Raw genomic sequence first — 27,051 nt, 5'->3', positions numbered from 1 at the left:
GTAGTTCTGAGGTGTAGGAGGTATGAGGTGCAGAGAGAGGAGATGATGAATAAGATGAAGGACTTAGGGATACAGGAAATTACATTAAAAGGATTGCTAAGTATGGGAGAGAGGGCACAGGTTAGGGCACTGATAGAATTCTTAAGGGGGACAGGCGTCTATGATAGAATCTGATGGATAAGCGGGGATATAAGAATAGGGGGTTATAGCTGACATGGGTGTGGAGAGTTTAAAGTAAGATTTTTATTTTTATTATGTGTGTACTGTAAGTCTACTGTCTGGTCCACACTCCGGAACAGAAGGTGGCGGTAATGCACCAATAAGCTAGATGCCAACCGCCGTTAAACCTGCAGAAGAAGAAGAACGCTCTCCACCGGCGCAGCGGCAACGTAGATCCAGCAACAAGGAAGGGACTGGACCGAATGGTTAGTTATTTGTGTTGTATGCTTTTTCTAAGCCTCGTCCTAGACTTGTAAGCTAATGTAACGTACAGCAGACAGGCAAAGTGTTTCAAGTAGCGTCTCTAGTTATCTACTGTTGATTAAAGTGAACAAGGAGCTCTGTGATGAAGCAGGTGCGACACTGTCGAATCGAAGCTAAGTTAGCTTACTTTAAGATACATTGATTACGGCCAGTGAAGTGGCTGGATGGTAATGGAGCAATTAAGCAATACATCACGACAGGCAGTGATAAGCGCTCATTATACCACTGCCAAGGGGCGTTCTTCGGTCCGACGCGAGAAATAGTCGCGTCGTCTATTCCTCGCCTTTTTTTCGGGAGAAAGTCACTGCTCAGTAAACTCGACCATTATTACCCCTATCTGGAGGTGAAAGTTAACCTTAAACATGTGAATTCAACTAATTTAGTCTATTTGTTAACGTTGTCAAAACACCGCAGCAACTTTTTGCTACCTATAGTAACAGTTTGTTGTCATGGATACGTTGTTACTTCTCTGACAATCAGCCCCGTAACGTAAACATGCGAGCCCCCCCGCAGTTAACTATGAGTGAGTGGTCCGGAAGAATCCAACCAAAACCTCAATGAATGAGAGGTGTGTTTTTTTTTTGTTTTTTTTTTTTTTCTTTTTTTTTTTTTTTAATATATATATTAGTTTTAGCTTTGAGTGATCACTGACATTATTATGCCGACTATATGTGACATCGCGGCAGGCACCTGGAGACGCAGCAGCGGCATCTGAATATCATGACTTTAAAAGCACCAAATTACTTGCCTTAACGAATTTCGTTAGTAAATAATGTGAAGAATTGTAAAATATCATTTCCATGAGGCTGTTCAATCAGACAGTGACAGATCACCCTATAGAGCCCGAAGTGTCATAGTCGCTGTCAAGGTGCTGATCCTGTGACTGACCGTGAACATGTTTGAATGTTGTTAACGCCTTAAAAAAATAGACATCAAAACCGGCTACTTTTTGCTGCGTACATTAAAAGTTGGTTGTTGTCATGGAAACATTGTTGCTTCCCTGAAGCGGAGTGATATGCTGTGATAAGGCTTTTTAGAATAGTAGCTGTGGTACACGCTTATGATATCACAGTTAACAGCCAATCAGATTGCCGGATTTCACCTTTCTGTTTTATAAAATGTGGTATTTAACTTAACTTTGTATTCACAATTAATATAGAGTAAGTGTTAGCCTGACTTATCATAATTTGTCACCTTTGCTCGTTTTACACTGGTCCTTTGCAGGTGAATATTGAAAATGAAGGCTGAGTATACACGTTCCACTGGAGCACATGGTGTAAGGAGAAAGCGGGTATCCACTCAAGCAAACAAACAATGGCTACATTATATGAGCATCAGTTTAAAAATGTACAGTCAGATAACCGTAGTAGTTCTATTTTATGCCTCTGATCTCTGTATATCTTAGTGAAATATGAATTTAGGTTAAAAGGTAGTAGCACTCCAAAACCAAATTTATTGACTATGTTTTTCTGTCTTCCAGGGAATCACCCATCATCTCTGACAGTCTGAAGGTTGTCTCCTTTCTGAGCAAATGAGTCTGAGAAATATGGATAATGGCGGTAGGTCGGTTTTCTTCAAACCGTGAAGCATACTGTTGAGACATTTAATCACTGGACTACTTTATATCAGTTTTGTTTGCATGAAAACTGAGCCATAGACACAGTCACAGGATCCTCTGTTGTACAACCCATGTTCCAAACAGGTTTCTTTGTAGCATTCCACAACTTTCCCAGTCTTTAGTTGCTCCTATCTCAACTTGGAATGGCAATGTGTAGCATATGTTTACAAAAAACAATTAAGGTGATGAGGTCACACATTAAATATATTGTCTTTGTACTGTTTTCAATTGAGTATTTGTCAAAAAGAATTTGCAAATGATCACATACTGTTTTATTTATGTTTCACAAAGTGTTGCAATATTTTTGGAATCAGGGTTGTTGTCCTGCAATTGCTTTTAAATGAGAGGAGGTTGATTTCATGTGAACTGATGGCAGATAACACTGCCTCCTTAGCTGTGGAGGTGTGATCCTCAGAGGATCATTACATGTGTGGGTGTGACAGTCTCCTCCCTGTTCACACCATCAGGATAACTCCTCTGAGAGAACTGCTACACATGTTACTCCATGAACTATCACACCTATCCCTGTGTCCTAATTTTACAGTTAATACAAGGGTTAATTGTAGTTTGAAAATTGCAGTGCCAGTGTGAAACTTGAGTTTCAATAACAGTACCAAAACAATACTTTTTTTATGTGTTTCCTCTTAACCACATTTTACAAATTTTGCCAAGCTTGAAGGGAAGTGTGAAGTTAATCAGGATTGGGGTTGCTGAGAGAATGTCAGTCTAACAACCTCAACTCATACTAAATGTTAGGCGATACTGATGGCTTTCGCCTTCATTTGAATGACCAGGATAAGCAAACTTGAGCACCAATATATAAGTCAAAGCAGCCACAGCAGAATAGAAAAACCTGGACCTCACTCATTTCTAAACCCTGGCCATATTCAGTGAAGTGAAGAACAGTCAAGTCAAATATGCTCTGTCTGTATTACCTCCATTCACATACCCATGTCAACATTCATATCAGCTTGAAGCTATTGTTCCTAACCATATTCCTGGTGTGTTATCCTTGTTCAGATGTGCAGGCAGAGCTGGACTCAGTGGAGGCAGAGCTGAATTTGTTAGAGCTGCAGATCACAGAGCTCCTGGAGAAGCAGGCCGAGCTGACTGCTCGTAAGAATGCTCTGCTGCTGCAGCTGGAGGAGGCTGTTGATGCTGCACAGCCATCATCCTCCTCAACCTCATCTTCCTCAAAGTCATATTTAGCTTGTCCAGTAATGAGCAGGCAGGAGATGCAGCGCTATGATAACACAGGTACTGTACACATGTGGCTGTACAATTAGTCAGTGGGATTGTGTATTGAGCTGTGTTAATCTTTTTGTGTTCGGTAGATTTTCCATGGTCCAAAGAAGTGGAGAAGCACCTGAAGGATTCGTTTCATCTGTCCAAGTTCAGACCACTGCAGCTGAGGGTCATCAACCTGACCCTGTCAGGCAGAGATCTATTCTTGGTTATGCCCACAGGAAGAGGAAAAAGCCTCTGCTTCCAGCTTCCTGCAGTCTGCTCCAAGGGTAGTGTTGGATCCAAGTTTGTCCTTACTCTGCTTATGCTCACGCAGCACCTAACAATTTATAAGATAATTCTGTTTTTGTCTTACTGGCATGACATCACATGTAATCGCATCACATGTATGTCCTCATGCACGTGCGTGCATGCATGCACGCGTGTGTGTGTGTGTGTGTGTTTATGTTTATCAGGTTTTACGTTGGTAGTCACTCCCCTGGTGTCTCTGATGGAAGACCAGATCATGTACCTGAAGTCTATCAATGTGCCAGCAGCCATGCTGAATGCATCCAATAGCAAGGTAACAACTGGTAGCCATATTGTGCTTATTTGTTTCAATTCAGCTAATAAATATTAAATGTGTCAACATTTTTGTCAATAAATATATTTCAAACAGGGCTATTGAAATGAATTTTTCACCAGATGTCAGTAACAACCCAAGTAATCTGCAAATACAAACAAATCAAAACAAATAAGTCCGTAAATTAAGTTATGTGAAATAAAGTGGAATGACACAGGCAAAAAGTATTGAACACATGAAGACGAGGAGGTGCAAAAAGGCATGGAAAGCCAAGAAACCAGCTGAAATCTGTCAGTATTAAGAATGCAATCCTGCCCTCTATCAGTGCAAATGAATATCATCTGGTTTAGTCCTCATTGACAGCCTATAAAAAGGTTTCTCATTACCAAGGTGTCACACAAGAAACATGATGGGTAAAAGCAACGAGCTCTCGCAAGATCTTCGCAACCTCATTGTTGCAAAATGTAGTGATGCCATTGGTTACAGATGAATTTCTAAACTTCTGAATGTTCCAGTGAGCACCGTTGGGGCCATTATCCAGAAGTGGAAAGCCCATCATTTCAGTTCAAACCGGCCACGATCAGGTGCTCCTTGTGCGATTTCTGACAGAGGAGTCAAAAGAATAATCCGAAGAGTGGATCAGCAGCTATACTTGTTTCAAAGAACACAATAAGTAATGCATTCAACCGCCATGGCCTCTATGCATGCTCACCACGCAAGACTCCACTACTGAAGAAAAGACATGTTGAAGCTTGTTTGAAGTTTGCTGCACAACATTTGGACGATGAAGCCGATGAAATACCGGGAGAATATAGTCTGGTCAGATGAGACCAAAGTTGAACATTTTGGATGTCACAGCACACACCATGTTTGGGGGAGAAATGGCACTGCAGAATGGAGAAATGTATGGAGACATTCTTGATAATCTACTACCATCCACCAGGATGCTGAAGCTGAAGCGAAAGTGGACATTTTAGAAAGACAATGATCCCAAACAAACAGCCAAGGAAACTCTCAGTTGATTTCAGAGAAAGAAAGCTGCTGGAGTGGCCCAGTCAATCACCTGACTTAAATCCGATTGAAAATCTATGGAACGAACTGACGGCAGAGTTCATAGAAGAGGCCACCGGAACCTTCAAGTTTGGCGAGAGTTTGTGTGGAAGAATGGGCCAAAATAACACCTGAACAATGCATGTGACTAGTTTCTTCATACAGGAGGCCTCTTGAAGCTGTCATTACCAACGTAGGCTTTCCTACCAAGTATTAAATCATTTTCATGTAGCGTGTTCAATACTTTTTGCCTGTGTCTTTCCACTTTATTTCACATTACTTAATTTATGGACTTATTTTGATTTGTTTGTATTTGTGGATTACTTGAGTTGTTACTGACATCTGATGGAAAAATTCATTTCAATATTTCAATATTTATGTTCCCCTTTGTAGGTAGGGATACTTTTTCTGGAAAGATATGCTGCAGCTGATGTCTTTTTAAATAAACAACTACAATTAAGGGAGAGAATGTTTTGTAATTTGGGTGAATTGACCCATTTAAGAACTAAACTTTTCTGCCATTTGCTGGAATGTAAAAGCTTCACTGGCAAACTTTTTACCTAATTACCTAATAATGCCTAATTAGGCATTTCTGTGTATGTGTGTACCTGATATGTGCGGGTGATGTGGTGTTACTTGTGGGTCATGCTGATGTTTAGGATTTCTATCAATATCTTTGTAGTTGATGGAGTTGTCATTTTCAAACATCAGTGTTATTTTAGGAGGGTTTGCAATGAATTCCTCACGTATCCTGATGTTTTAGGACCACTGTGGCATTTTGTTTTTGCCTTCATCACTAGTGTGCTGATGTCAGACTGTGGGTCTCGTACTCACTTTACTTTGTACCCGACTGTCAATTTGGACTTGGAGACGCTGACGCTGACATAGTGTGTATTAAATGTGAAAGGCAAAAATGCCTCAGAGGATTCAAAATATATTTTTCCACATTTACATATACACCCAGTAACTATGCTATATGTAATATGCATTGTGAGGTGAGTCTAAGCCTATATTTCTCAGGCATTACTGCATTTATATTACAGGCTGTTGTAAGTGTTTATGCATGTCTGTTATGTGTTTATGTGTTTGTTTTTAGGTGTGTACTTCCTTCACACATGTAGGTGCTGTGTCGTATTTACTGTAAGCTACTGATCAAGTACCTTACAATAAGCTGTGTCAGTGAATCACTGGGTTGTCTCTTTTTACCAGCATGGCAGAGTGGTGGTGACCAACAAAAAGTGACTCAGAAGGGTCCACAGTCTCTTATATCTGCCACAGTTGAATCATTTCACATATGTGACATTTTGTGTTGTAACTGTAAGGAAACACAGGCACATATTAAGGGAAAAAATTTTTCCCTCCTAACACCGAGTAACTTGTTACTGGAAAATTGACCTAGGAGCACACCAAGACAGTCATGGCTGGAATGACGGATCCCAAGGCCCCTTTCAAGCTGGTGTATGTGACTCCAGAGAAAATCGCCAAGAGCAAACTGCTCATGTCTCGTCTGGAGAAAGCCTACAACACAAACCTGCTGAGTCTAATTGCTGTGGATGAGGTACACTGCTGCAGCCAGTGGGGACATGACTTTAGACAAGGTAAGAGGCCCCCTCATGAGGATGAAGGGGTGGGAACGTATAGGACAACCTAACTAACCCCCCTCTGATCAAATTCTAGGTTTATCTTCAAAGTTGATATAATTGTGTGTGTCCCTGTGCAGATTATAAACTACTGGGCATCCTGAAAAGGCAGTTCCCTAAAGTCCCGCTTCTTGGCCTCACAGCCACAGCAACCAGCAGTGTCCTCAAGGACTGTGAGAAGATCCTGTGTGTGAAACAGCCGATCACACTCACCGCATCCTTCAACCGAATCAACCTCTACTATGAGGTGGTAACCCTGGCAACTACACACCTTTCAGCCACCTGCTCCATATGCAAACACACACAATGCTTCTCAGTCAAGCACATGTTCCCACCTGCTCTGCACACACCTGCTAATGCACCCATGTGACATTTCAAAATCACCCTTGCATTTGCTTAAAAACATGAAAAATCATTCCGTTATTTTATGTTTAACCTATTACTAAAAAATACTATTATCTGTAAATACTACCACTGTGGATACCTGTCAGATTTAACAACTCAGTCTCACACCTCGATAGAAAATGCTACAGTGACACTGCCAAGACACACCAAGAGTCTGCTTGTTTCTCAGGTTCGTGTTAAATATTCTGACAGTGATGCGACAACAAATGACATCGCATCTCTGATCAAGAGCAGATACAAGGACCAGTCAGGTACTGCAACAAACAAGACTGACAAGACTAAATTTTATATAATGCATCACCTTATGCGCAGAAGTCATTCCTAGATAGATGACTGGTTTGAGCTGCATATATTCACATTCTGAGAAGTCATACTCTGATGTGTGTGCCACAGGAATCGTGTACGTGTTCTCTCAGAAAGATGCAGAGACTGTGTCGTCTGAACTCCAGAAAAGAGACATCCTGGCCTATCCCTACCATGCTAACATGGACCCTGGTGATAAGTCCCGCGTTCACCGTAAATGGACTTCCAACAAAATCCAGGTATTTGGATGTGACACACCAAGGTTTGCTTTGTTCTTTGCCATGGACAATGCAAGGAAAAAGGAAAGGAAAGGAAGGAAAGGAAAATTATATCTTCATCCTCTTATGCCAGTGAATGGTTGAGCACAAAGTGTAAGAATCACTCCGCAGTCAAAACACAGTAACTAAATGTTTGGTCCAAACTGGATTGTTACCAAAATCTGACTTTGACAGTTGATTAACCAAATAAAAAATGATAATGTCATAGAAATTGGGTTGCAACGTATTACCTTTCAATCAAATAATCGATTTGTCATTTAACCTATGAAAAATCTGCGTATAAGTTCTGTTTTCTCTGACCACCAGTCCAAACCCCATTCACCCTTTATGCTTTCATTAACAAATGGTTATTTTTCTTTCTATTAACTAATCAGTTCAGTTCTAAACAGTGGTATCATTTCTGTGTAAATGACAGTAAGTAACTACAAAATGGAGCTAAAAACTAAGGGATGATGGGGGCTATACATGCGGCTGCCTTGCAATAAAAAAAAAAAAAAAATGTCCTGTCCTGTTTGAACATGTTACAGTACATGAATGTGTTGTCCTAGGTGGTGGTAGCTACAGTGGCATTTGGCATGGGCATCGACAAACCTGATGTAAGGTTTGTCATCCACCACACTATCAGCAAGTCTATTGAGAACTACTATCAAGAGAGTGGGCGCGCAGGTAGACACTTTTTCTCTACGATCAGGACAGAATACAGGTTCACACTGCTGTAGTAATTTTGCAAGTATGCATCATGCAATCCCTTTTGTGTGTCTCCAGGTAGAGACGACAGTCCAGCAGACTGCATCGTCTATTTTGGCTTCTCTGACATCTTCAGAATCAGCACCATGGTGGTGATGGAGAATGTTGGTCAGCAGAAACTGAGGCAGATAGTTGCCTACTGCCAGAATATTGACAGGTATCCTGGACACACACATTCCCAGTACTTCACACAGTGTAACAGAGAATGCCTTACACTGCATGACTTGAATGCCTGTTGAGTCTCATGTTTGCCATGTGAAGGTGTCGGCGCTCTCTTATGGCTGTTCATTTTGATGAAGTGTGGGATGATGAAGGATGCAACCAGATGTGTGACACTTGCCGCCATGTGAAAGGTGTGTTACGTGCATGTCATGGGTTTCAACAAAATCCATGATTGCACGTATGAAGTATTCTTTAGGGATGGGAAAATCTGTCTTTGCTAAATTTCTCTTGGTGATCATCTGACTTCTACCCCTCCCACCCCAGACTTCACTACTGTGGACATTACCCAGCATGCCAGGCAGGTGGTGGAGATTGTGGAACTAGCAGCTGCCGTGGATGAAAAGCTGACTCCTCTGAAGTTGGTGACGATGTGGATGGGGAAAGGCCCAGTCAAGCGCAGGAAAATGATCCAGACCACCACACTGTCTCAGCTGCAGGCTGAAGCTGTGATTGTGCAGATGCTGCTTCAGGGATATCTCAGGTGACACATCTCATGTTCTGTTGTTGTATTAATTATGTTAGATTTGTACATTATTGTTTCTTTAATCAGAATCAGAATCAGAATCAGAAAAAGCTTTATTGCCAAGTACGAATCTGCACATACGAGGAATTTGCTTTGGTGAAGTTGGTGCTTGACGCATACAGTGAAAATAAGCTATTGAAAAAGTAAAAGATATAACAATAGAAATATATATACACAAATCTGTTTTTCCAGAAACACAGTCTGTTTTTTCAGAAAGAAATCCAAGCTGAACATTAATGTAACACACAGAGTTATGGCAAGGTCAATGTGACAAGTAGAGGCAGAGATGGAGTGTGAAGAGTGTCAGGGGGGTTCCGGGCCTTGTTGATAAGGCTGACAGCAGATGGGGAAAAAACTGTTCTTGTGGCGTGAGGTTTTGGTCCTGATGGACTGCAGCCTCCTGCCAGAGGGGAGTGACTCGAAGAGTTTGTGGTGCAGCTGTTCGTATACAGGGAGAAGAGCAGAGGAGAAAGAACGCAGCCCTGGGGGGTTCCAGTGCTGATGGTCTTTGAGTTGGAGATGTGTTTCCCCAGCTTCACGAACTATTTCCTGTCAGACAGGAAGTCAGTAATCCACCTGCAGGTGGAGTCAGGCACGCTCAGCTGGGAGAGCTTCTCCTGAAATGGAGTTGGGATGATGGTGTTAAAAGCAGAGCTGAAATCCACAAACAGGATCCTAGTGTAGGTTCCTGCGGAGTCCAGGTGCTGGAGGGTGAAGTGGAGGACCAAGTTGACTGCATGGTCTACAGACCTGTTAGCTCTGTAGGCAAATTGCAGGGGGTTGAGGAGAGGGTGATGGGTCTGAAGTCATTAGGTCCTGTGGTCCTTGGCTTCTTGGGAACAGGGATGATGGTTGAAGACTTGAAGCAGGCTGGCACATGACATGTTTCCAGTGAGGTGTTAAAAATGTCTGTGAACACTGAGACAGCTGATCAGCGCAGTGCGTCAAGGCGGATGGGGAGACAGAATCCGGTCCAGCTGCTTTCCGGGGGTTCTGTCTCCCGAAGGGTTTGTTGACGTCTCTCTCATGGATGGAAAGAGTCGTCACTGAGGTGGGTGGGGAGGGGGAGGGGGGACCTTTTAAGGTGGGCATTGGTTGAGGTGACTGGAGTTGGAGCTGTTGGGAGGTGTCGTGGGGGATGGTTGCTGGGCTGTCCCTTTGTCTTTCAAAACGGCAGTAGAACTTGTTCAGGTCGTTGGCAAGGCGTTGGTCGTTGATGGAGTGGGGGGCTTTAGGCTTGTAGTTGGTGATCTGCCTGAGCCCTTTCCATACAGAAGCAGAGTCGTCAGCTGAGAACTGGTGTTGGAGCTTCTCAGAGTACAGTTGTTTAGCCTTTAGCCTTCCACCTTGCTAAACTTGTACTTTGACTCTTTGAATCTGTTTTGTCCCCACTCCTGAAGGCTTCTTCCTTTGCCAACCTTAGCTGTCTGAGTTTGGCTGTGAACCAGGGTTTGTCATTGTTGTAACTCACCCTGGTGCATGATGGAACACAGCAGTCCTCACAGAAGGTGATGTAGGACGTCACAGTCTCCGTGTACTCTTCCAGACTGTTGGTAGCAGTCTTGAACACATCCCAGACAGTAGAGTCCGAACACGCCTAGAGATCCTCCACAGCCTCGGTAGTCCATTTCCTTGATGTCCTCACTACAGATTTGCAGAGCTTTAGTTTCTGCCTGTACGCAGGAATCAGGTGGACCATGATGTGGTCAGAGTGGCCCAGTGCAGCACGGGAGATGGTGTGATAAGCATCCCTGACTGTGGTGTAACAGTGATCCAGAATATCTCTTTGGTCAGGCATTTAATAAACTGTCTGTATTTAGGGAGTTCGTGAGTGAGGTTACCTTTGTTAAAGTCGCCAAGGACAATAACTAAAGAGTCCGGGTTAGTCCGCTCCACACAGTGTATCTGGTCGGCGAGCATACACTGTGCGTCCTGCGCATTGGCCTGCAGCGGGATGTAAACGCCGACCAGAATGAATGAAACAAACTCACAGGGTGAATAAATAGGCTTACAGATAATGATGAGAGATTCCAGGTCAGGAGAACAGTGCTGCTGGATCACTGTCATGTCGTTGCACCAACCACTGTTGATGTAGAAACTGATTCCTCCACCTTTAGTTTTGCTGGAAAGTTCCGTGTCTCTGTCCCTGCGGTGGAGTTGGAAGCTTGCCAGCTGCAGCGCAGCAGGATAATACACGGTGGCTTTATTATTATTGTTGTTGTTCTTATAATTTACAATTCACAATACACTTTTCATTTCCAATCAATGAGAGGGACGTGTGTAGAATTTCCCATTTTCTTAGTGCCAGCCTACATGTCCTGGAAGATTTTAATTTCCTAGACAAATGGGAGAGATTCTGGCCTTATATTATCTGATAATGGATGGTATTTTTTTTGCATGTTTTTGTATTCAAATTACTAATGGACACATCACAGGCTGGAATGTAATCCCTGCAGGCGTTTGCACACCATACGTCCACAAAAAATGTTTGTTTTTGTCACTGACATCTTGTCACTGACCTCAGTCCCTCGAAGCCAACTCGGAAAATTCTGAACACTGAGCAGCATTTATTGAACTGCCTTTGGCACATTATCAACACGGAAACACCCCAGTGCTTCCAAAATCTTGCGAATATCCTGTACCTCAGAGTGTCACGACATCTGATGTCATTGTTCTAATTAGATGTTTGCTGGTTAATGTGTTGCAATAGAATGGAAACAGAGGCTTTGACTGTGTCCCTTTTTCTATGGATACAGACTGCACATTAAGAATGGTGAACATACTGTTTCACTGAAACTACTTAGTAGGTGTTTTCATTATCAGGAATAATGGACACTCTGCAACCAATCAGAATTCACCCAGTCCATGATATAATTGCAGTTTTCTACCAAGATACTAATTTAGAACTGCAAGTGCCTCACAGCTTTTAGTAACCAATCAGAATTGAGAATGTCCAGTGGCTGTGGTATATAACTAAAATGGCACTCATGACTGTCATGATTATATTTGAATATTATTTAGTAAAAACTGGTATACCATTTGTGTAATAGCTTAATAAATGTGAAGAGAAGACTAGTCAAGTTTGCTAAGAAGTTGACTTTTCTCTGGCTCGTTTCAACCCTGGGAAAACCTCAATAACAGGCAAACTGCACTATTGTGTTATATCATTATCTGTTTCTGTTTATCCCATATTGTGCCAAAAAAGTTTGACTTTCAGAGAATTGTTACAGCACCCACATTCAGGGCTGGGCGATAAAACGATAACGATATGTCTCGCGATAGACACATAATCAATATCAATAAAAAATGCGTTCAATAGAACATTCGATAATTTTTTTTTTTCGTCAGAAGAAACCAGAAGTTGCGAAGCAAGGTTGGTTGCATGAACAAAGGCACTCGCTCTCAGGTAACCGAGCAACGTAGGGAGTAATCACTGATAACTGGGAGTGACACGCTAACAACCAATCATGTAACAGTGTCAAGTTTGGTTGTGCCATCTCGTTATCTCGTATTTGATTCTTCGCGAGGAGTGAGATAAGGAGAAAGGGAGCACTGCAGCGAGTGAAGAAATTGTCGATAAAACAGGAAACGTCAGCTCGTCAGTATGGCAGTTTTTTGGATTTTGTAGGTCGGACCGTAGTCAGACCAATGTGGTCTGAAAAGTATGCAAGACCGTCGTCCCCACCAAGACCGTTTAATACCACAAACTTGTTTTATCACCTTAGCCGCGTTCACCCTTTGGAGCGCAGCCATATTCACCAACGTCCAACAACATCCGTACTGCAGCACCACCGCACAAGCAGCAGACCACCATGCAGAGGTGCTCTGCTTCAGTGCCTTAAGACAAATCATCTAAAAGGCACAAAGACATAATGGAGACAGTGACATGTCATATAGCTAAAGACATGCTCCTGAGCACTGTGGAGAAGACAGGTTATAAAAATCTCTTACACGTTTTTTTTTTTTAGCACACTTGCAATAAAAATATAATTGAATAGTTCACGTACGTTAAGAGTTACTAAAGTTATTCATATGTCTAGGCTGGTTTTATAGTTCAATCAGTGTTACTGTCTATCATGTTTGTTTTTTTGTATGTTGTATGTATGTTTGTTTGTATGCACATATTTGAAAACATTTTATTCACCAGAAGGTGAATCAGCTTGTGAACTTCCTGGCACTAAACCTGCAGAAAAAAAGTTCTCAGGTTTCTCTATGTTTACATTTTTACACTTTTATTTACATTTATTATTTGAGTGTTTTCCATGGTCGTGTTGACATTTCCTTTCCTTTCTGCCTTGATAGCTGAGGGGGTTAAATTTAAAATAAAAATGTTTAAATTTAATATATTTTTCTCATGGTCCTTATTTTAAATAAAAATAAATATATATTTTAAAAATATCAATAATTATCGATATCGACCAATATAAAACACTTATATCGTGATACAGTTTTCAGCCATATCGCCCAGCCCTACCCCCATTTCAGAAGGGTGATTTAACAGTAAAGCCACAGAATTAATCCTTTCCAGGTAGTTTTGTACGTCCAATACGGTCCGTTTTGTAAAACACTGACAAGTTCACAGCAGAAAAAAAGTGTGGCAAGAAAGGTCAGGGCTGTTTTGGCAGCAAAAGAGGGACCAACACAATATTAGGCTGGTGGTCATAATGTTTTGCTTGATCAGTGTACACTTCATCCCATTTTTTTCCCCTACATTTTCCTTCACAAGCTCATCCATCGACACACACTCATACACACATCAACCCTGATGAAGGAAGTGATTTAGCATGAACCCTGCTGCAGAGTAGTAGCAGAAAAAAAATGAACGTGTGTTTTCGTTTTTTTTTTAATTTTTTTATGTATTGTTCAATGTATGTTTTTCCTGGGCAGAGCGTAGTGAGCGGGAGGGAGCATAACCCTGAATGAGGGAGTTCAGGTAGGTGGTTTTGGTGGCAATTTTGTAGGTGAGCATCAAGGACTTATGCCTGATGCGGGCAGCAACTGGGAGCCAGTGGAGGGATATAAACACGGAGTGACATGTGCTCGTTTGGGCTGGTTGAAGACCAGGCGAGCCGCCACATTCTGGATCATCTGCAAGGGTTTTAAGGAGCATGCTAGGAGCCCTGCCATTAAGGAATTACAGTAGTCGAGGCGTGATAGTACCAGTGCTTGAACTAGGAGTTGTGTTGCATGCTCAGACAGGTAGGGTCTGATCATCCTTATGTTGTACAGGGCAAATAGTCATGACCGAGCAACAGAGGCCACACGCTCTTCAAAAGCTCGTTGGTCATCCATCGTGACACCCAAGTTTCTGGCAGATTTTGCGGGAGTGAGTCAAGCTGGATACTGATCTGTTGTTGTATAGAGGGACTGGCTGGGATGACAAGGAGCTGTCTTTGACAGGTCAAGATGAAGAGGCACTCATCATTCATTCATTCATTCATTCATCTTCTATACCCGCCTGTCCTTTTCGGGGTTGCGGGGGGCTGGAGCGTATCCTAGCTGTCACCGGTCGCCAGTCGATTGCAGGGACACATGCAGGGAACATGTTTTTGGTCTGTGGGAGGGAGCCAGAGTATACGGAGAGAACCCACGCGTGCACGGGAAGAACATGCAAACTTCACACAGAAAGGCCCCTGCCTGACCCGGTGACCTTCTTGCCGTGCCGCCCTCCATTATATCAAATGTTTATTATTCATATGGCTTATTATACTGTGCTGCAAAAGATACATTTTAAAGTACAAAAACAAATACTCATCTCAATTTGACAAAAATATTCAATCACTGATTGTATGTATAAGATTTACAAACTTTTAACTATTTACATTGAAACAACATAGAAAAGCTTAGAGAATCACACCACTTTTGTATTATTGATATAATTGAAATGCATCAAATTTTTTCCGCATTTTCTGAGGTCACTCATTTTCTCACCTTTTTCTCTCTCTCTCTCTCTCTATCTCTTTGACCCCTGCCCCTCCCCCTCCTGCTCAGTGCAGACACACAGAAGCCACCACACATGTAGTTGACCAATCACGTGTGGCTTAAACAGAAAAAAAACAAAAAAAAACAAAGCGGCTCTGGCTCCCAGGCAGGAGCCGGCTCCGATCGTTCACTTCAAAGAGCCGGCTCTGAGAGTTATTTAATTCGCGACTGACACATCACTACAAACAAGCAATATCTGTGGATGAAGAGAGGACACGATTACCTGAGTGTAGTAATAATAATGACGCTGGATACTTTCTTGGTTGGAGCTAATAGCAGTGGATGTGTCAGCTGGGAAAATAATCATGGCAGACTCTGGGGTTGCTTTCCCTGAAGTGACTGTGTGGTTGCCCAGCAACATGCCCTGTTGTTATTACCTCTCTACTGTTTGCTTAGTAAAATTGCCAGCATACTTTTTTAGGAGATGGACAGTTGTTCATATAGGCAGCTGTGGGCAGACATACAGTCTGCATGAATCTCTTCCTGGTTGATGTTGAAGTCACTTACAATTGTACTGTTCTTGACCTTTGTTAAGTCACTTTGGAAAGACTGGGGTTTGGACAGATGACAAAACTTTCAAAGATCTTCAAGCGAAACTGCAGTAATGACAAAATATTAAAACATTCTAACAATATTCTAAGGTACAGGCTTTTCTAGTTCAGTCTTACAGTGACTTGGCTTTTAGAAATAAAGAAAACAAAAATTGTGTGTTATAGGCAAAGTTACTTTGATGATACTTCCAGTTGTTTTAATGTTACCTTCTCTGGGGAAGCAAACAGTGAATATTAATCAGAGGTGAGGCATTATTGCTCTGTCATTGCAGACTGAAACTCATTTTCAGTCTGTGGGGATTTTAATTTACCATGCCTTGTTCCCTGTGGTCTCTGTTAATTCCACCAGGCCTCTGTAAATCTCTCTGCTGTGAGAAAAGCTGATCTTTTCCTGGGAGTGGATGACTCCTCCACTCTGTTTAATGTCAGTGTGATAGTTTTGTGGTGAGGGGGTTGAATGCAGATCTTCGGGTCCATAAACAAAAATGTATTCACTATGACCTCCAGGGTGTCCCCCAGAAAACTTGCTAAGCCTGGTGGTAGGGCCGCTAGAGAAGCCCACTGGCGGCCCACCGTGTTTTTGTAAAAAAAAAAAAAAAAAAAAGTTTGAAATTATGACTATTATGTGTTATTGTAAGCCATTTATTAACAATACTTAAACGTAGAGTCGTACAAAAAGGCACAATCTTGAAATATGGTTTTAACAAACACAAAAAAAATACAATTAAAATAAAAAATATCAATTGTTTTCACTTAAGTTAAATCCTAGTGAATCTTAATCTCAAGCTCAGCCACAGAGGGACCATTTATTTTGATGCGGAGGCAGGCAGTTAGGCTTTTCCCCTTTTGCTTGCTGCCATCTCAATGCTAGTGCGATGGTATAGAGACCCAACATGTGCGTTTAGCACATCTTGCCTATAAGTTGTACAAGGAGCTTCAATGAAGACTCTGGTTGAGGATCCTTGCATTGCCCGCTGGCGGTGGTTGCGACACACCTGGCAAAACACACCTTAGAACATCACAAAAAAAAGCCACAGCGATAAAACGAAGCATATCTAATGCTGAATTTAATAGCAAAATTTGCTAAACCAACATGAAATTAGTGAGCATAATATTGTTAATATTTTAATATAGTACAAAACATGCTTACTATACTCGGTCTTGTGGAGCCATCCGGTAAATTAAGGGTCAGCTAACCATTTTGGATTAAATCCGCTAGTTTGATGTTTACCATCGCCACTCGCAGAAGGCTGCTCTGACGACGTGCTAACATCCATGCTAACTCGCACTGGCTCTGCCTCATCATCGAGCTGCGGCGCTGTTGGCTCGCCTGGGATGCATTCCCCTTGGCCTCGGGGTAAACAAGTGGGCTCATCGTCTCCTCCAGTGCTCCTCCGACTTCAGAAAAAGAAACTGTCCAACGTTTTTTGACCCTTTCTCCGTGACATGTCGCGTAAAAGTTGTCAGCGTGTAGACAGGTAGAGACAGGCAGTGGTTTTGGGGGTTCAGGTGATGGAAAATACACCTGACCGCTCACCCCCTATGTGTTCATGTATCGACCATAAGATGTCGCCATTGCGCTTTCAACCGTATCACCAGATGTGGTTAAAAGCTCTATAAACCATCTTTGGTATCACTGTTTCTGGTGCATAAAAGAAACTTTTTCAAATAAATAAACAAGCGACGCTTAGCCTGGCGGGGGGGGCAAGAAAAGCCTGGCAGCCCGCCAGGCCTATAAAGCACTGGGGGAAACCCTGGACCTCAGTTAGAATGTCAACAATGCTGAGCTGTGTCCAATATAGATAACTAGAACTAGGCAACCAGAGCAAAGTCAGACATATTCTTACTTTTTTACTCTTTTCTTCCTAGCTCTTTCATATGTCAGGAAACCATAGTTTGTCTTTACTGTGACAGACAGTCAGGCTTTGTAGTTTGTACTTTGAATCACATGGAAGCTGGTGGTTTGGGTTTGGCATGGTGTTTGGCCAACAAAGCATTCCTCTGGATTCCAGACATTCAGGACCCATGCTGCCATTTATACAGGACTTATGTGTGGCTAGCCTGTAAAGAGTTTGCCCATACAGTTATATCTGTTAATATTGAACAGAAATTATTAGCTAACTGGTAATTGGGCTACTCTTAGTAGATGCATTGTATGTAAAGACAGTAACATGTTGATTGATGCTGAACACACTTTAGAACAGTTTTGCCTCAGGTATGTAATTCTTCCCTATCTGCACTATTGGCTTCTGTCTGTTGCCTTCAGAGAGGATTTCAGCTTCACTCCATACACCACCTATGTTTACATGAAGCTAGGCCGCAAAGCTCCTCTGCTAAAGAACCAGACTCACACACTCAGCATGAAAATGAGGACAACAGGGACTGGATCTGCTGTGGTAAGTGAATGCTGCCTACTGTGATATATCTCAAACAGATGTTTCACAGTATATGGCATCATATGTATGTATGCATTGTTTTCTGTAATTAAGGAGGTTTTTTTAAAACTCAACTTTGCTTCTTGTCAAAATATAATCAACAGACTATATTGTAATATTACATTTCAACATGGTATGAGGTGAGTTTTAAAAAGCCTCTCCTCAGGTAGGGTTGGGCAATATGAAAAAAGATGAGCATGTGACTTTCTTCAAATAGTGTTATTGACAGTTGACTGAACAGTTGAATTTTTAAGGTGTAGGGTTGGAGTCTAGTAACTGGATCCAACCTAACATTGAAAGTTAATCAAGGACTGGAAACACTCCATCAGAGCAGGACTGCAGTGCCCAAATCATACATATATCATACATACATTCTCACTTATGGGAAATACAACATTTGGTTTAGAGGAGTGGTGATGCCTGGGTAGAACGTGCAGAAAGAGGAAGACGACTCATCTATAACGATGACTGTTTCTGTGTTGATATCAATACTACATGTATGTGGACATATCCGCAGTGTGAAAGAGTGGAAAGCAACATACAGAGAAGCAGAAAAGAGTATGAAGCAACTACACTCCGTGCAGTGTTATCAACATGCTCAGTGTGTAGCAGGTTAGCCGTGCAGATGACATCACAAAATATATACCATCATGCCACCCAACCCCATTTATAGATATGCCGTTTACACAGCAGACTACAAGGAAACATTGGCAAGCCACTCACATAACTCTTAACACTCTGACGGCCCATCCCCAAAATTGGTTGTTTCTGTCATGTCACATAGTCTTGGGAAAATAACAATATGAACATATCTCTTGAATATTATATTTCCACGATTACTTGAAATGTGTTTACAAAATATTCAGCTAGTCATAAAAGCTATATTAAATTGTATCTATTGTAATTAAATTTAGATATCCTTCATTATGCAGGTGACATGGTCTGTTCTCACTGGGAACCCTCTTTGTGCTCATGGCAAATGAATGCAATCCCAAATTTAATTTATGACCCCATGAAATGATAAGCTCTGAATCATCACTGTTGCACGGCTGTATTTTTCCCTTTCAAAAAAAAGTGTCACATTGTGAGAGCATCGGTTTCTGAGGAAACCTCAAGTGCTCTCCCATGCAACCCACACAAAATCAGTCTCACAAATTACTAATTTCATAAGCATGATTGCCCCTGAAACATCTTTCCTTTCACAGATCATCTCTGTCTGAACAGTAGCGCCACCTTAGGACATCACTGGAACTCCGAAATATTGAGCAAAAAAGGAGTGATTTACTAATTTTACACTACTCCTAGTTACTCCTAGTCCTAAATCTAGGATCAAAAATGTGTCACTCAGCAGTGAGCGGTGATTTCGTATTCTGAAACACATGATGAATTGAGTCCCTGCTTCCACCTTGGCAAAACTGTCTAAGCTCCAGCTCTTTTATTGAACCATTTTTCTCTTCATGCTCTTTAGCAAACAGCAAGGCATGAAACGTCCAAGTTAGTGTGACTGAGTGAATTTTAGTTGTTTGAAAATGTACAGTTACTTGTAATTGTGGAAAATGGAATCCATATTTGACAAGAAGTTTGTAAGAACTTGGATTCAAAAAGCAGATTTAACACTGGATCCAGATTTGAGAAAATGCTATTGAATAGTGTCAGTATTATGTCATAATATTGCCCAACCCCACTCTATATACAGTTGAAATCAGAAGTTTGCGTGCATTTGAAGTTGAAGTCATTATAACTCATGATTTAACCACTCCACAGTTTTTATTTTAACTAACTATAATTTTGGAAAGTTGGTTAGGACATCTACTTTGTGCATGACACAAGTACATTTTCCAACTATTGATCCCAGACAGGTTATTTCAGAGATAATTCAAGATATCACAATTCCAGTGGGACATAAGTTTAGCTTTAGAAGCTTCTGATCTAATTAACCATTTGACTCAGTTGGAGGTGTTCTTATTGAGGTGCTTTATGGCCCATCTCAAACTCAGTGCTTCTTTGCTTGACAATTGAAAATTTGCGCCCTCCTCTTCCTTGTGGACCTCAACAAACGGGACTTCCAGTGACCCCAAGCCTGCTTCCAAACATGTGGCAAAAATGGCTTAAAGACAACAAAGTCAGCTTATATAATGGCCATCACAAAGTTAAACAATTTAAAGGCAATGCTGCCAACTACTCACTAAACCTGTATGTAAACTTCTGACCCACTGGGGATGTGATGACAGAAAGACAAAACTGAAATAAATCATTCTTTCTGCCATTATCCTAACATTTCACATTCTTAAAATAAAATTGTGATCTTGACCTAGGATGGGGAATGTTTACTGAGATTAAATGTGAGGAATTGTGAAAAACTGAGTTTAAATGTAGTTTGCTGAGGTGTATGTAAAGTTCTGACTTCAACGAATTATATAAAGTGAACATCTGACCTGGTTCAAATAGCTTTTGCATCTTTTGCATTTAACCCACTATATCATAACAACTGACATGATTTAGCAGCTGAAAAGCAAGGACTCATAGTTGAGTAGAATGTTTGAGCCAGCTTGGTTGTTCACGAGTTATTTAGCGAAGTGATATGGCTTTAGAAGAGTCCAGCTTATACTGAAGGTGTAAAACAAACACTATTTTTTGGGTGCAAAATTGGTCTGATAATGGCACACAAGTAAATGCATTGGTCTTCTCTGCCACCTTACATGCTGTCATATTGGCCTCCATATACTGCAAGAAGAGTTTATCTGTGACATGCAAATCATGGACAAAAATATTTTGCCTGCAGTAGATGTTGGGCTCTTCTCTTTAGTGCTCTAACTTTAGTGATAAACATTTCCTCCTGTGTTTGTGTATTAATGTGTATTAATGTGATTTTTCTTCCAATCTGCTCTGTTCTCTTTGTTAAGTCTCTCTAATCAGTCTCTTTTTCCAATGTGAGGCTGATGTGTCTTTCCTCTATGTCCTTTTGAAATGTTCGCACACACTTTGTAATTGTTTTGAAAAATTCATAAAGGTAAGTCATAATTGAATTGAAGCTAAATGTTTGGGACTTATTAGGTCAATTATTAGGTCAATAATTAGGTCTCTACAAAAGTCTTTTCGTCCACGTAGTGATTCAAGGATTTTTAGGTTTTTATTTTCAGTTATCTGATCTCTGTAAGAAAATAACCTTTACACCACTACCACACAGCTGCTCATAATGATCATTAGTACCCTAATATGATCAAAACATAGATTAAATTGTTGTAGCTGATGTAAATTCCATTAACACATGATAAAATAGCTCATTTTGTCTTTCTGCTTTGTCGTTTAATTTTTACCACTGTGATTGGCACCGCTGTTAAAAACGTATGAAGCTGAACAACCATACTGGCATTAGAATGCTGCACGTTTATGAAGAAAAATATCAGGTGTGACCTGTGGTTAACAAATGTGCTGTTATAATGCAACTGTATGTCCCTTACTTAACATGACCTAAATTATCAGTTCAGTAATTTGACAGGTATGACTCATATCATAGTATCATAGTCATATTTAAAAGGATCCATTTTTGAAAATGGGAAGATTCATTCTTGTTAATAGTAGTTTGACACAACACTCTTAACTTTGTTTTCAGACTTTTAACCACTTATCATGGTCCTCATCAGCAACTTGAATTTGGCTCAGTTGTTGTCGTCATATGATCAAAGTGTGCCATAATGATGATGAAGATCATGAAATGGCATGGGAAAAGCTTGTAAATTGGCCTTAAGTTAAAATTGTTCAAGTACATATTGTAAACTTGAAGTCATGAATTAATTGAAAAAAATAATTATTCATTTGATTAAAAAAAGCACAAGTGCTCAACTGTTAAGAATGTTTTTTTAATAATCATTTTATAGAATGAATCATCATTCCATTTGAAACTAATAAAAAAAAAAAAAAACAATAATGCCATTGTTAGTTGACGTTGTCAGCCCTGGCCTTGTATTCATTGCATTAAATACTGGCTGGGAGGGTGGAAAATGAGCACCAGCTGTCAGCCAAATGTTGATAAATATGAAAGTGACATATCGGATATCAGATACAAAATAATTCTTTACCATTGAGTGGCTGGTGAATTTGAACGTTTATCTATCAGTAGCTGGTAGATGTTCACACTTTAAAAAGTTAATTTCCCACCCAACTGGCTGGTACTGCAGACATCCTCAGAAAGGTGATTGGAGTCATTTTTGTTTTACAAGTGGAAAACTCAAAATCATCTGCACAGGTCCTAAAACTGTTCTGTGTAGATTTGTTAAGTTTGAGCAAGGAACCTGGTGATCTGAATACAGAGAGGCCCTTGGGATCCCGAGCCTTAGCTGTTGTGGTGATGAATGGAGGATTCTGTGGTTTATGTCCATGTCTAGACTTGAGTGTCCCATGTCCTCCCCTCTAGTGTTCACTTGTCCAAACCATGTAGGTCTTTGACCCTCACAGGTAAAAGCTGTGAGAAGCCAGGGCAAAGGCCAAGAGGGAAAGAGATCAGTTCAAAGTGGTGGAGATGCCCCTGTGTCCAAGAAAGTCAAGACAGACCTCCCCTAAACCCCCACCCTGTCCAGAGGACAAGCTGACAAAGTACAGTCCATCATTCTTTATTCTGTTTATAACTGCTTCTGTTGGCATGGCACTGTCCAGACTTTTACTTCATGTTTCACATTTCAATCAGACGGCTTTTTTTTTTCTTCAGATTTTTTTTTTAATTATTTGAATGATTTGCACTGCAACCTCTGTTGCTGTTGTATGGCCTAATTAGTTTCATGGTGACACTGATTGGAAGAAAATATAAGATCAAATAATCTACTTCACTCTGCTAATGAATGCAAGGAGGTCAATACTTACTAGCCACCTAGCTTGCTGCTGCTATAATTATTGCTGTGGTCTTTTTTAAGATTCAGGACTTGACGAAATGTTGTGCAGCTGTATGTGGCTGCTTAAAATTAAAATGAACAGATATGTTGTGTTGCTCTGTGGACATGGGAAACAGATCCAGAAATCTTGATCTTCAAATGCCCGGTTTTGTTTAGAAAACATCTTCAAAAGTCTTCGCTTATAGCATGCTAGTCACCAATTGTCCAAAGATGCTGCCTGTTCAAAAATGGATTCACAGTATTATGATTGCAAATGTCCACTGCACATTAGAACTGTATATACGTAGCTAAATTTGAATGTGACTCAGCAGCATCTCTTTCCTTATGTGGACTTTAGATTCTTCAGTGAAGCCGTTTAAACTGGTGCTGTCACTTTCAAAAAGATCAATCAACATTGAAGAAGAATTTACACGTTATCTAATCCTGATCTACATAGTAAAGTTAATGTTGTTCATTCATTCATGTGGTCTCTGCTGCCTCACTTGAGTAACAGGAACAGTGGGTCAGATGGACAGTTCAGTTAAGGAGTGCAAGGCAACACTTATACACAATGAATTTTAAACTTTAACAAATCATAAATCAAATACTTGTTTTGATGTGCAAACAGTAGTTCGGATTTCGAATAAACAATGACAGACTTAATATAAATCATTGTTGACAGTGAAATTAAGGCTGTCATTGTTTCAAAAAATAAAAATACATTACTTCATACTTTTTTCGCACATTCCAAAACATTTTTTTAAAGTAGAATTTTAAATGGCAGCCCTACCATCTGACTCTGACAATGCTGACACTTGTAAAATTTGAGCCTTGCCCAAACTTAGTACTCATTATCACTGGTGCTAGTGTCCATACTAACAAGCATGCTGCTATTGTCATCAACATTTCATCACATTGACTCTGCGAATATGGTTGATTTATTTTCACTGGAGAAGTAAGCTAAACTGTACATCATCTATTCTGTTACTGTATGTAATTTAGCTGCATATTACTCTAAAAAGATAGATAGTGACTAAACTAGCCAATTTCTCTTTATAAGCACTTCCTCTGGGTTACATCAGGATGATGATTTACTGTTCACTCACACTAGTTTTCATGGTTATAGGACACAACTGCCACTGCCATTAAAGCCAATGAGGAGGATATGGATGTGACCTTTGACCCCACAGTCATGGACAATAGCTATCCACCACAACCCAAACAGAAACTATTTAAAGAACAGAGAAATCTGTCCAGGAAACTAGATGTGAGAACAACCAGCCAGACAGACGAACAGAAAGAGAGAGAAAGAAAATGGCTGGCAGACAGACAAGGAGAGGAAGTGGAGGATAAAAGGAGGCCTCAACATGCAATTGAAGTTGAAATTAACATTATAGATAACAGTGATGATGCAACACCATCATATCCAGTTAAGCCTTGTTCCAAACACAAATCCACCACCCCTCACAGAATGAGGAGGAAACCCTGTGCTAATGTAGCAGCTGCAGGTGTTCCATCTCCATCCCCACGTGGTCACACCTCCACCAACACTGTGCCCAGCTCTCCATCCCACGCCTCAATCATCTCTGAGACTGCGGTCGAAGAACTGTGTAACCTGAGGAACTACTACAGCAAACAGCTGAAGAGAATAAACTATGTTTCCCATGAATACCTGGGGCAGCCCACAGAGCCAGGAGTTCTGGCATGTATCAGGGAGCCTCTGAGGAGCCTCCGTCTGCCCCGCAGGGAAACCATTGCCCAGACGGCCCGCAGTCTGTGGACACGAGTCAGCGGCCGGAACAAGCTGGTTCACAGGTGACATCACAGAAATTCAGTCAGCAGTTAGATGTGGTGTTTCGAGGATGTATTATCACAAAACATTTGCAGCTGCTGTTGGAATCACAAATATTTTATCTGCTGTCAAAGTTAAGAAGCCAATATGTGTAGGATTTAAAAAATGTCCTGCTGGCTGCCTATCACCCCACAAATCTGACCTGGGGAACTTTGATGAATGGACTGAAAGCAGCATGTGATTGTCATATTTTTGTACAGACAAAAACAAATGCTTTGAGAATAATTTAAACTATGATTTGATAGAAAATAAAAAAAAAAACAGTCTACACAAAGTGGCTTTAAATGCCCTTCATAGGCTGATAGCCAAGTTCAGTGTTTCATACCTCAGCTGCTGTTATTCGAAGAATGTCGTAATAATTATAATATGAGGTTCTGCACCTAGATTTAAAGTGATACTTCTTTTTTCTGTTGTCTTTGTTAACAAAATCCACTGACAAACTAAATAATTGAAAGTCTAAAAGGGGAAGGATTTTGATTAGATCGATTTTGGCCATTTAAAGGAGTTGGGATGAGTTCACATACATGCAGTGCAATTATTGAGAAACCAGTACATTTAAAGTCTGAAACTAAAATTAATTGGCCTTTTTTTTTTTCCTGCTACCACACACAGATCTGTAAATTACATGTCCTGTGTTGTTGTTGGAGGAAATCAGAACCCAAAAGGAATGAACCTATATGTTATAGTTTCATAATGACATCTCAGCCTACATCAACCATAAATGCTGCTGTTTTCTGCCAAATTAGATGGCAAACTTCTTTTTATGCAGCCCAATCAAATTATTTCATTTTAAATTTGGTGACTTTAAGTCACTAAGAGCTACTTGCCAAACATCCACTGCCAAAAATGCACTGCTAACACTAGTTTGTGGGCAAGTTAGCCAGCATCCATCAGTTGAGATGCTAATAGTGTGCTCCTTATTCTACAATATGACAGCTAACAAAAGTCTTCCTTGGCTCATAAGGTACAATTAAAGTTTTTTTTGCTAGTTGTGACCATGCTGGCTCAGCTGTTAAACACAGCCCACCCCTGATCAGAGAGTAAAGGAACATTTCTAATATTTCCTCATTAAGCCTTTTTCCTTCTTTTTTGGTATAAAAAAAGTTTGAGAATCGCTTTGATTTGAAAATTAGTTTTGACTAAAAACGATGATGATAAAAAGATGACTAAAGAACAAGTAATTGTGATTACAGTTGCACATTGCAAAAAACTGAAGCACAAATGAATGATTGTATACTGTCCTTGAGGCCTTTTTCATGTGTAGATTAGGTCCTCATACCAAATTTTGTGACGTGCCAGTTGCTGAAGAACAACATCAGAGCTGCCAGGAAGACAACATGCCTTTGTATATTATTTATTATTTCCAGATTTGTAAGAGTTAGTGTGTTTAATCAACCTGTGAAGAATGATTGTTAAGGTTGGATGTGGATTTCTTCAGTTACATTGACTATACACTGTTGGCAAAATCTTTAAACCCCTCACATTGCATCAGAGGTTTGAAGTGTAGACAAAAAGTAGAATTCAGATGTAAGGGTTAGGGTTTGAGTTAAAACTTTGTGCCGAGCCTTATCTGATGTTTTTCTGTAATGAGTTTCTCTCTGTTTATTCAAGAAGTTTCCCTTCTGGGAATTCAGTGACAATTAACTGTCACATTGTTTATTTTAATTTTGGTTCATTTTATGGTTGCAAAAAGAATTATTATTTGGAAAAATACTATATTCTCTTTTTTTCTGTTGGCTATTATGTAAAAATAAAATAGATATTTTGACATACATTACATCTGTTATGTTTTTATTTATTTATTTATTTATTTATCTATCTATCTATCTAAAGGTTTCAGCTGACAGTTTTGTACCTATTTCTGTATTTGGGTAATTTTCAAAGAAAAATAATAAACTTTTAATTATATAGCAAGAACAGCAGATAAAGAGAATACAAATAAAAACATCATGCAACATCGGACAATACAATTAAGTTTAAAAATGTTAAATGGCAATCTAAACAACTGTTATCAGGTATACAAAAAAGAAAGAATGATTTCATGGATATTGAATTGTCCTGAAAGGGGACCAGAAAATTTGGGTCAATTGTTATTAAGTTTAAAAAAAAATTGTAAAACATCACACTGAGAACACTTCAACAACATCCATATAACCAGAAATGCTCTCTTTATGCATGACAAAACATTTCATAAATAAAGCATAGGTTACATTTGTTGTGTTTTATTTTAAATGAAATAATTTTGTGCTGTTAGATACATTTATGCAAATATTATGGACAGCATTCTGTG

The 27,051-nt window shown here is 40.3% G+C and overlaps 1 protein-coding gene across 5 annotated transcripts; it reads left to right on the top strand.

Annotated features, from left to right (window-relative positions):
* The first annotated feature begins 351 nt into the window (after positions 1-351).
* On the top strand, positions 352-27,051 carry recql (RecQ helicase-like). 5 transcript variants are annotated; one of them, XM_076722121.1, is made up of 16 exons: positions 352-425; positions 1,964-2,042; positions 3,122-3,358; positions 3,436-3,615; positions 3,802-3,908; positions 6,358-6,556; positions 6,679-6,845; positions 7,173-7,254; positions 7,397-7,545; positions 8,133-8,250; positions 8,350-8,488; positions 8,593-8,684; positions 8,818-9,034; positions 17,876-18,005; positions 22,500-22,637; positions 24,036-27,051. In XM_076722121.1, the coding sequence occupies exons 2-15, from the start codon at positions 2,015-2,017 to the stop codon at positions 22,602-22,604; spliced, it is 1,950 nt and encodes a 649-aa protein (XP_076578236.1). In that variant the 5' UTR covers positions 352-425; positions 1,964-2,014; the 3' UTR covers positions 22,605-22,637; positions 24,036-27,051. The 5 variants fall into 5 exon arrangements, with proteins under 5 accessions (XP_076578236.1, XP_076578234.1, XP_076578235.1 ...); XM_076722119.1 differs by lacking the exon at positions 22,500-22,637; XM_076722120.1 differs by having other exon boundaries at positions 3,436-3,908.

Source organism: Chaetodon auriga, chromosome 22, assembly GCF_051107435.1.
Source record: "Chaetodon auriga isolate fChaAug3 chromosome 22, fChaAug3.hap1, whole genome shotgun sequence".
In the NCBI taxonomy this organism is placed as follows: Eukaryota; Metazoa; Chordata; class Actinopteri; order Chaetodontiformes; family Chaetodontidae; genus Chaetodon; species Chaetodon auriga.
The sequence above is the reverse complement of the archived record's forward strand: the minus strand, read 5'-3'. Positions and strand labels throughout refer to the sequence as shown.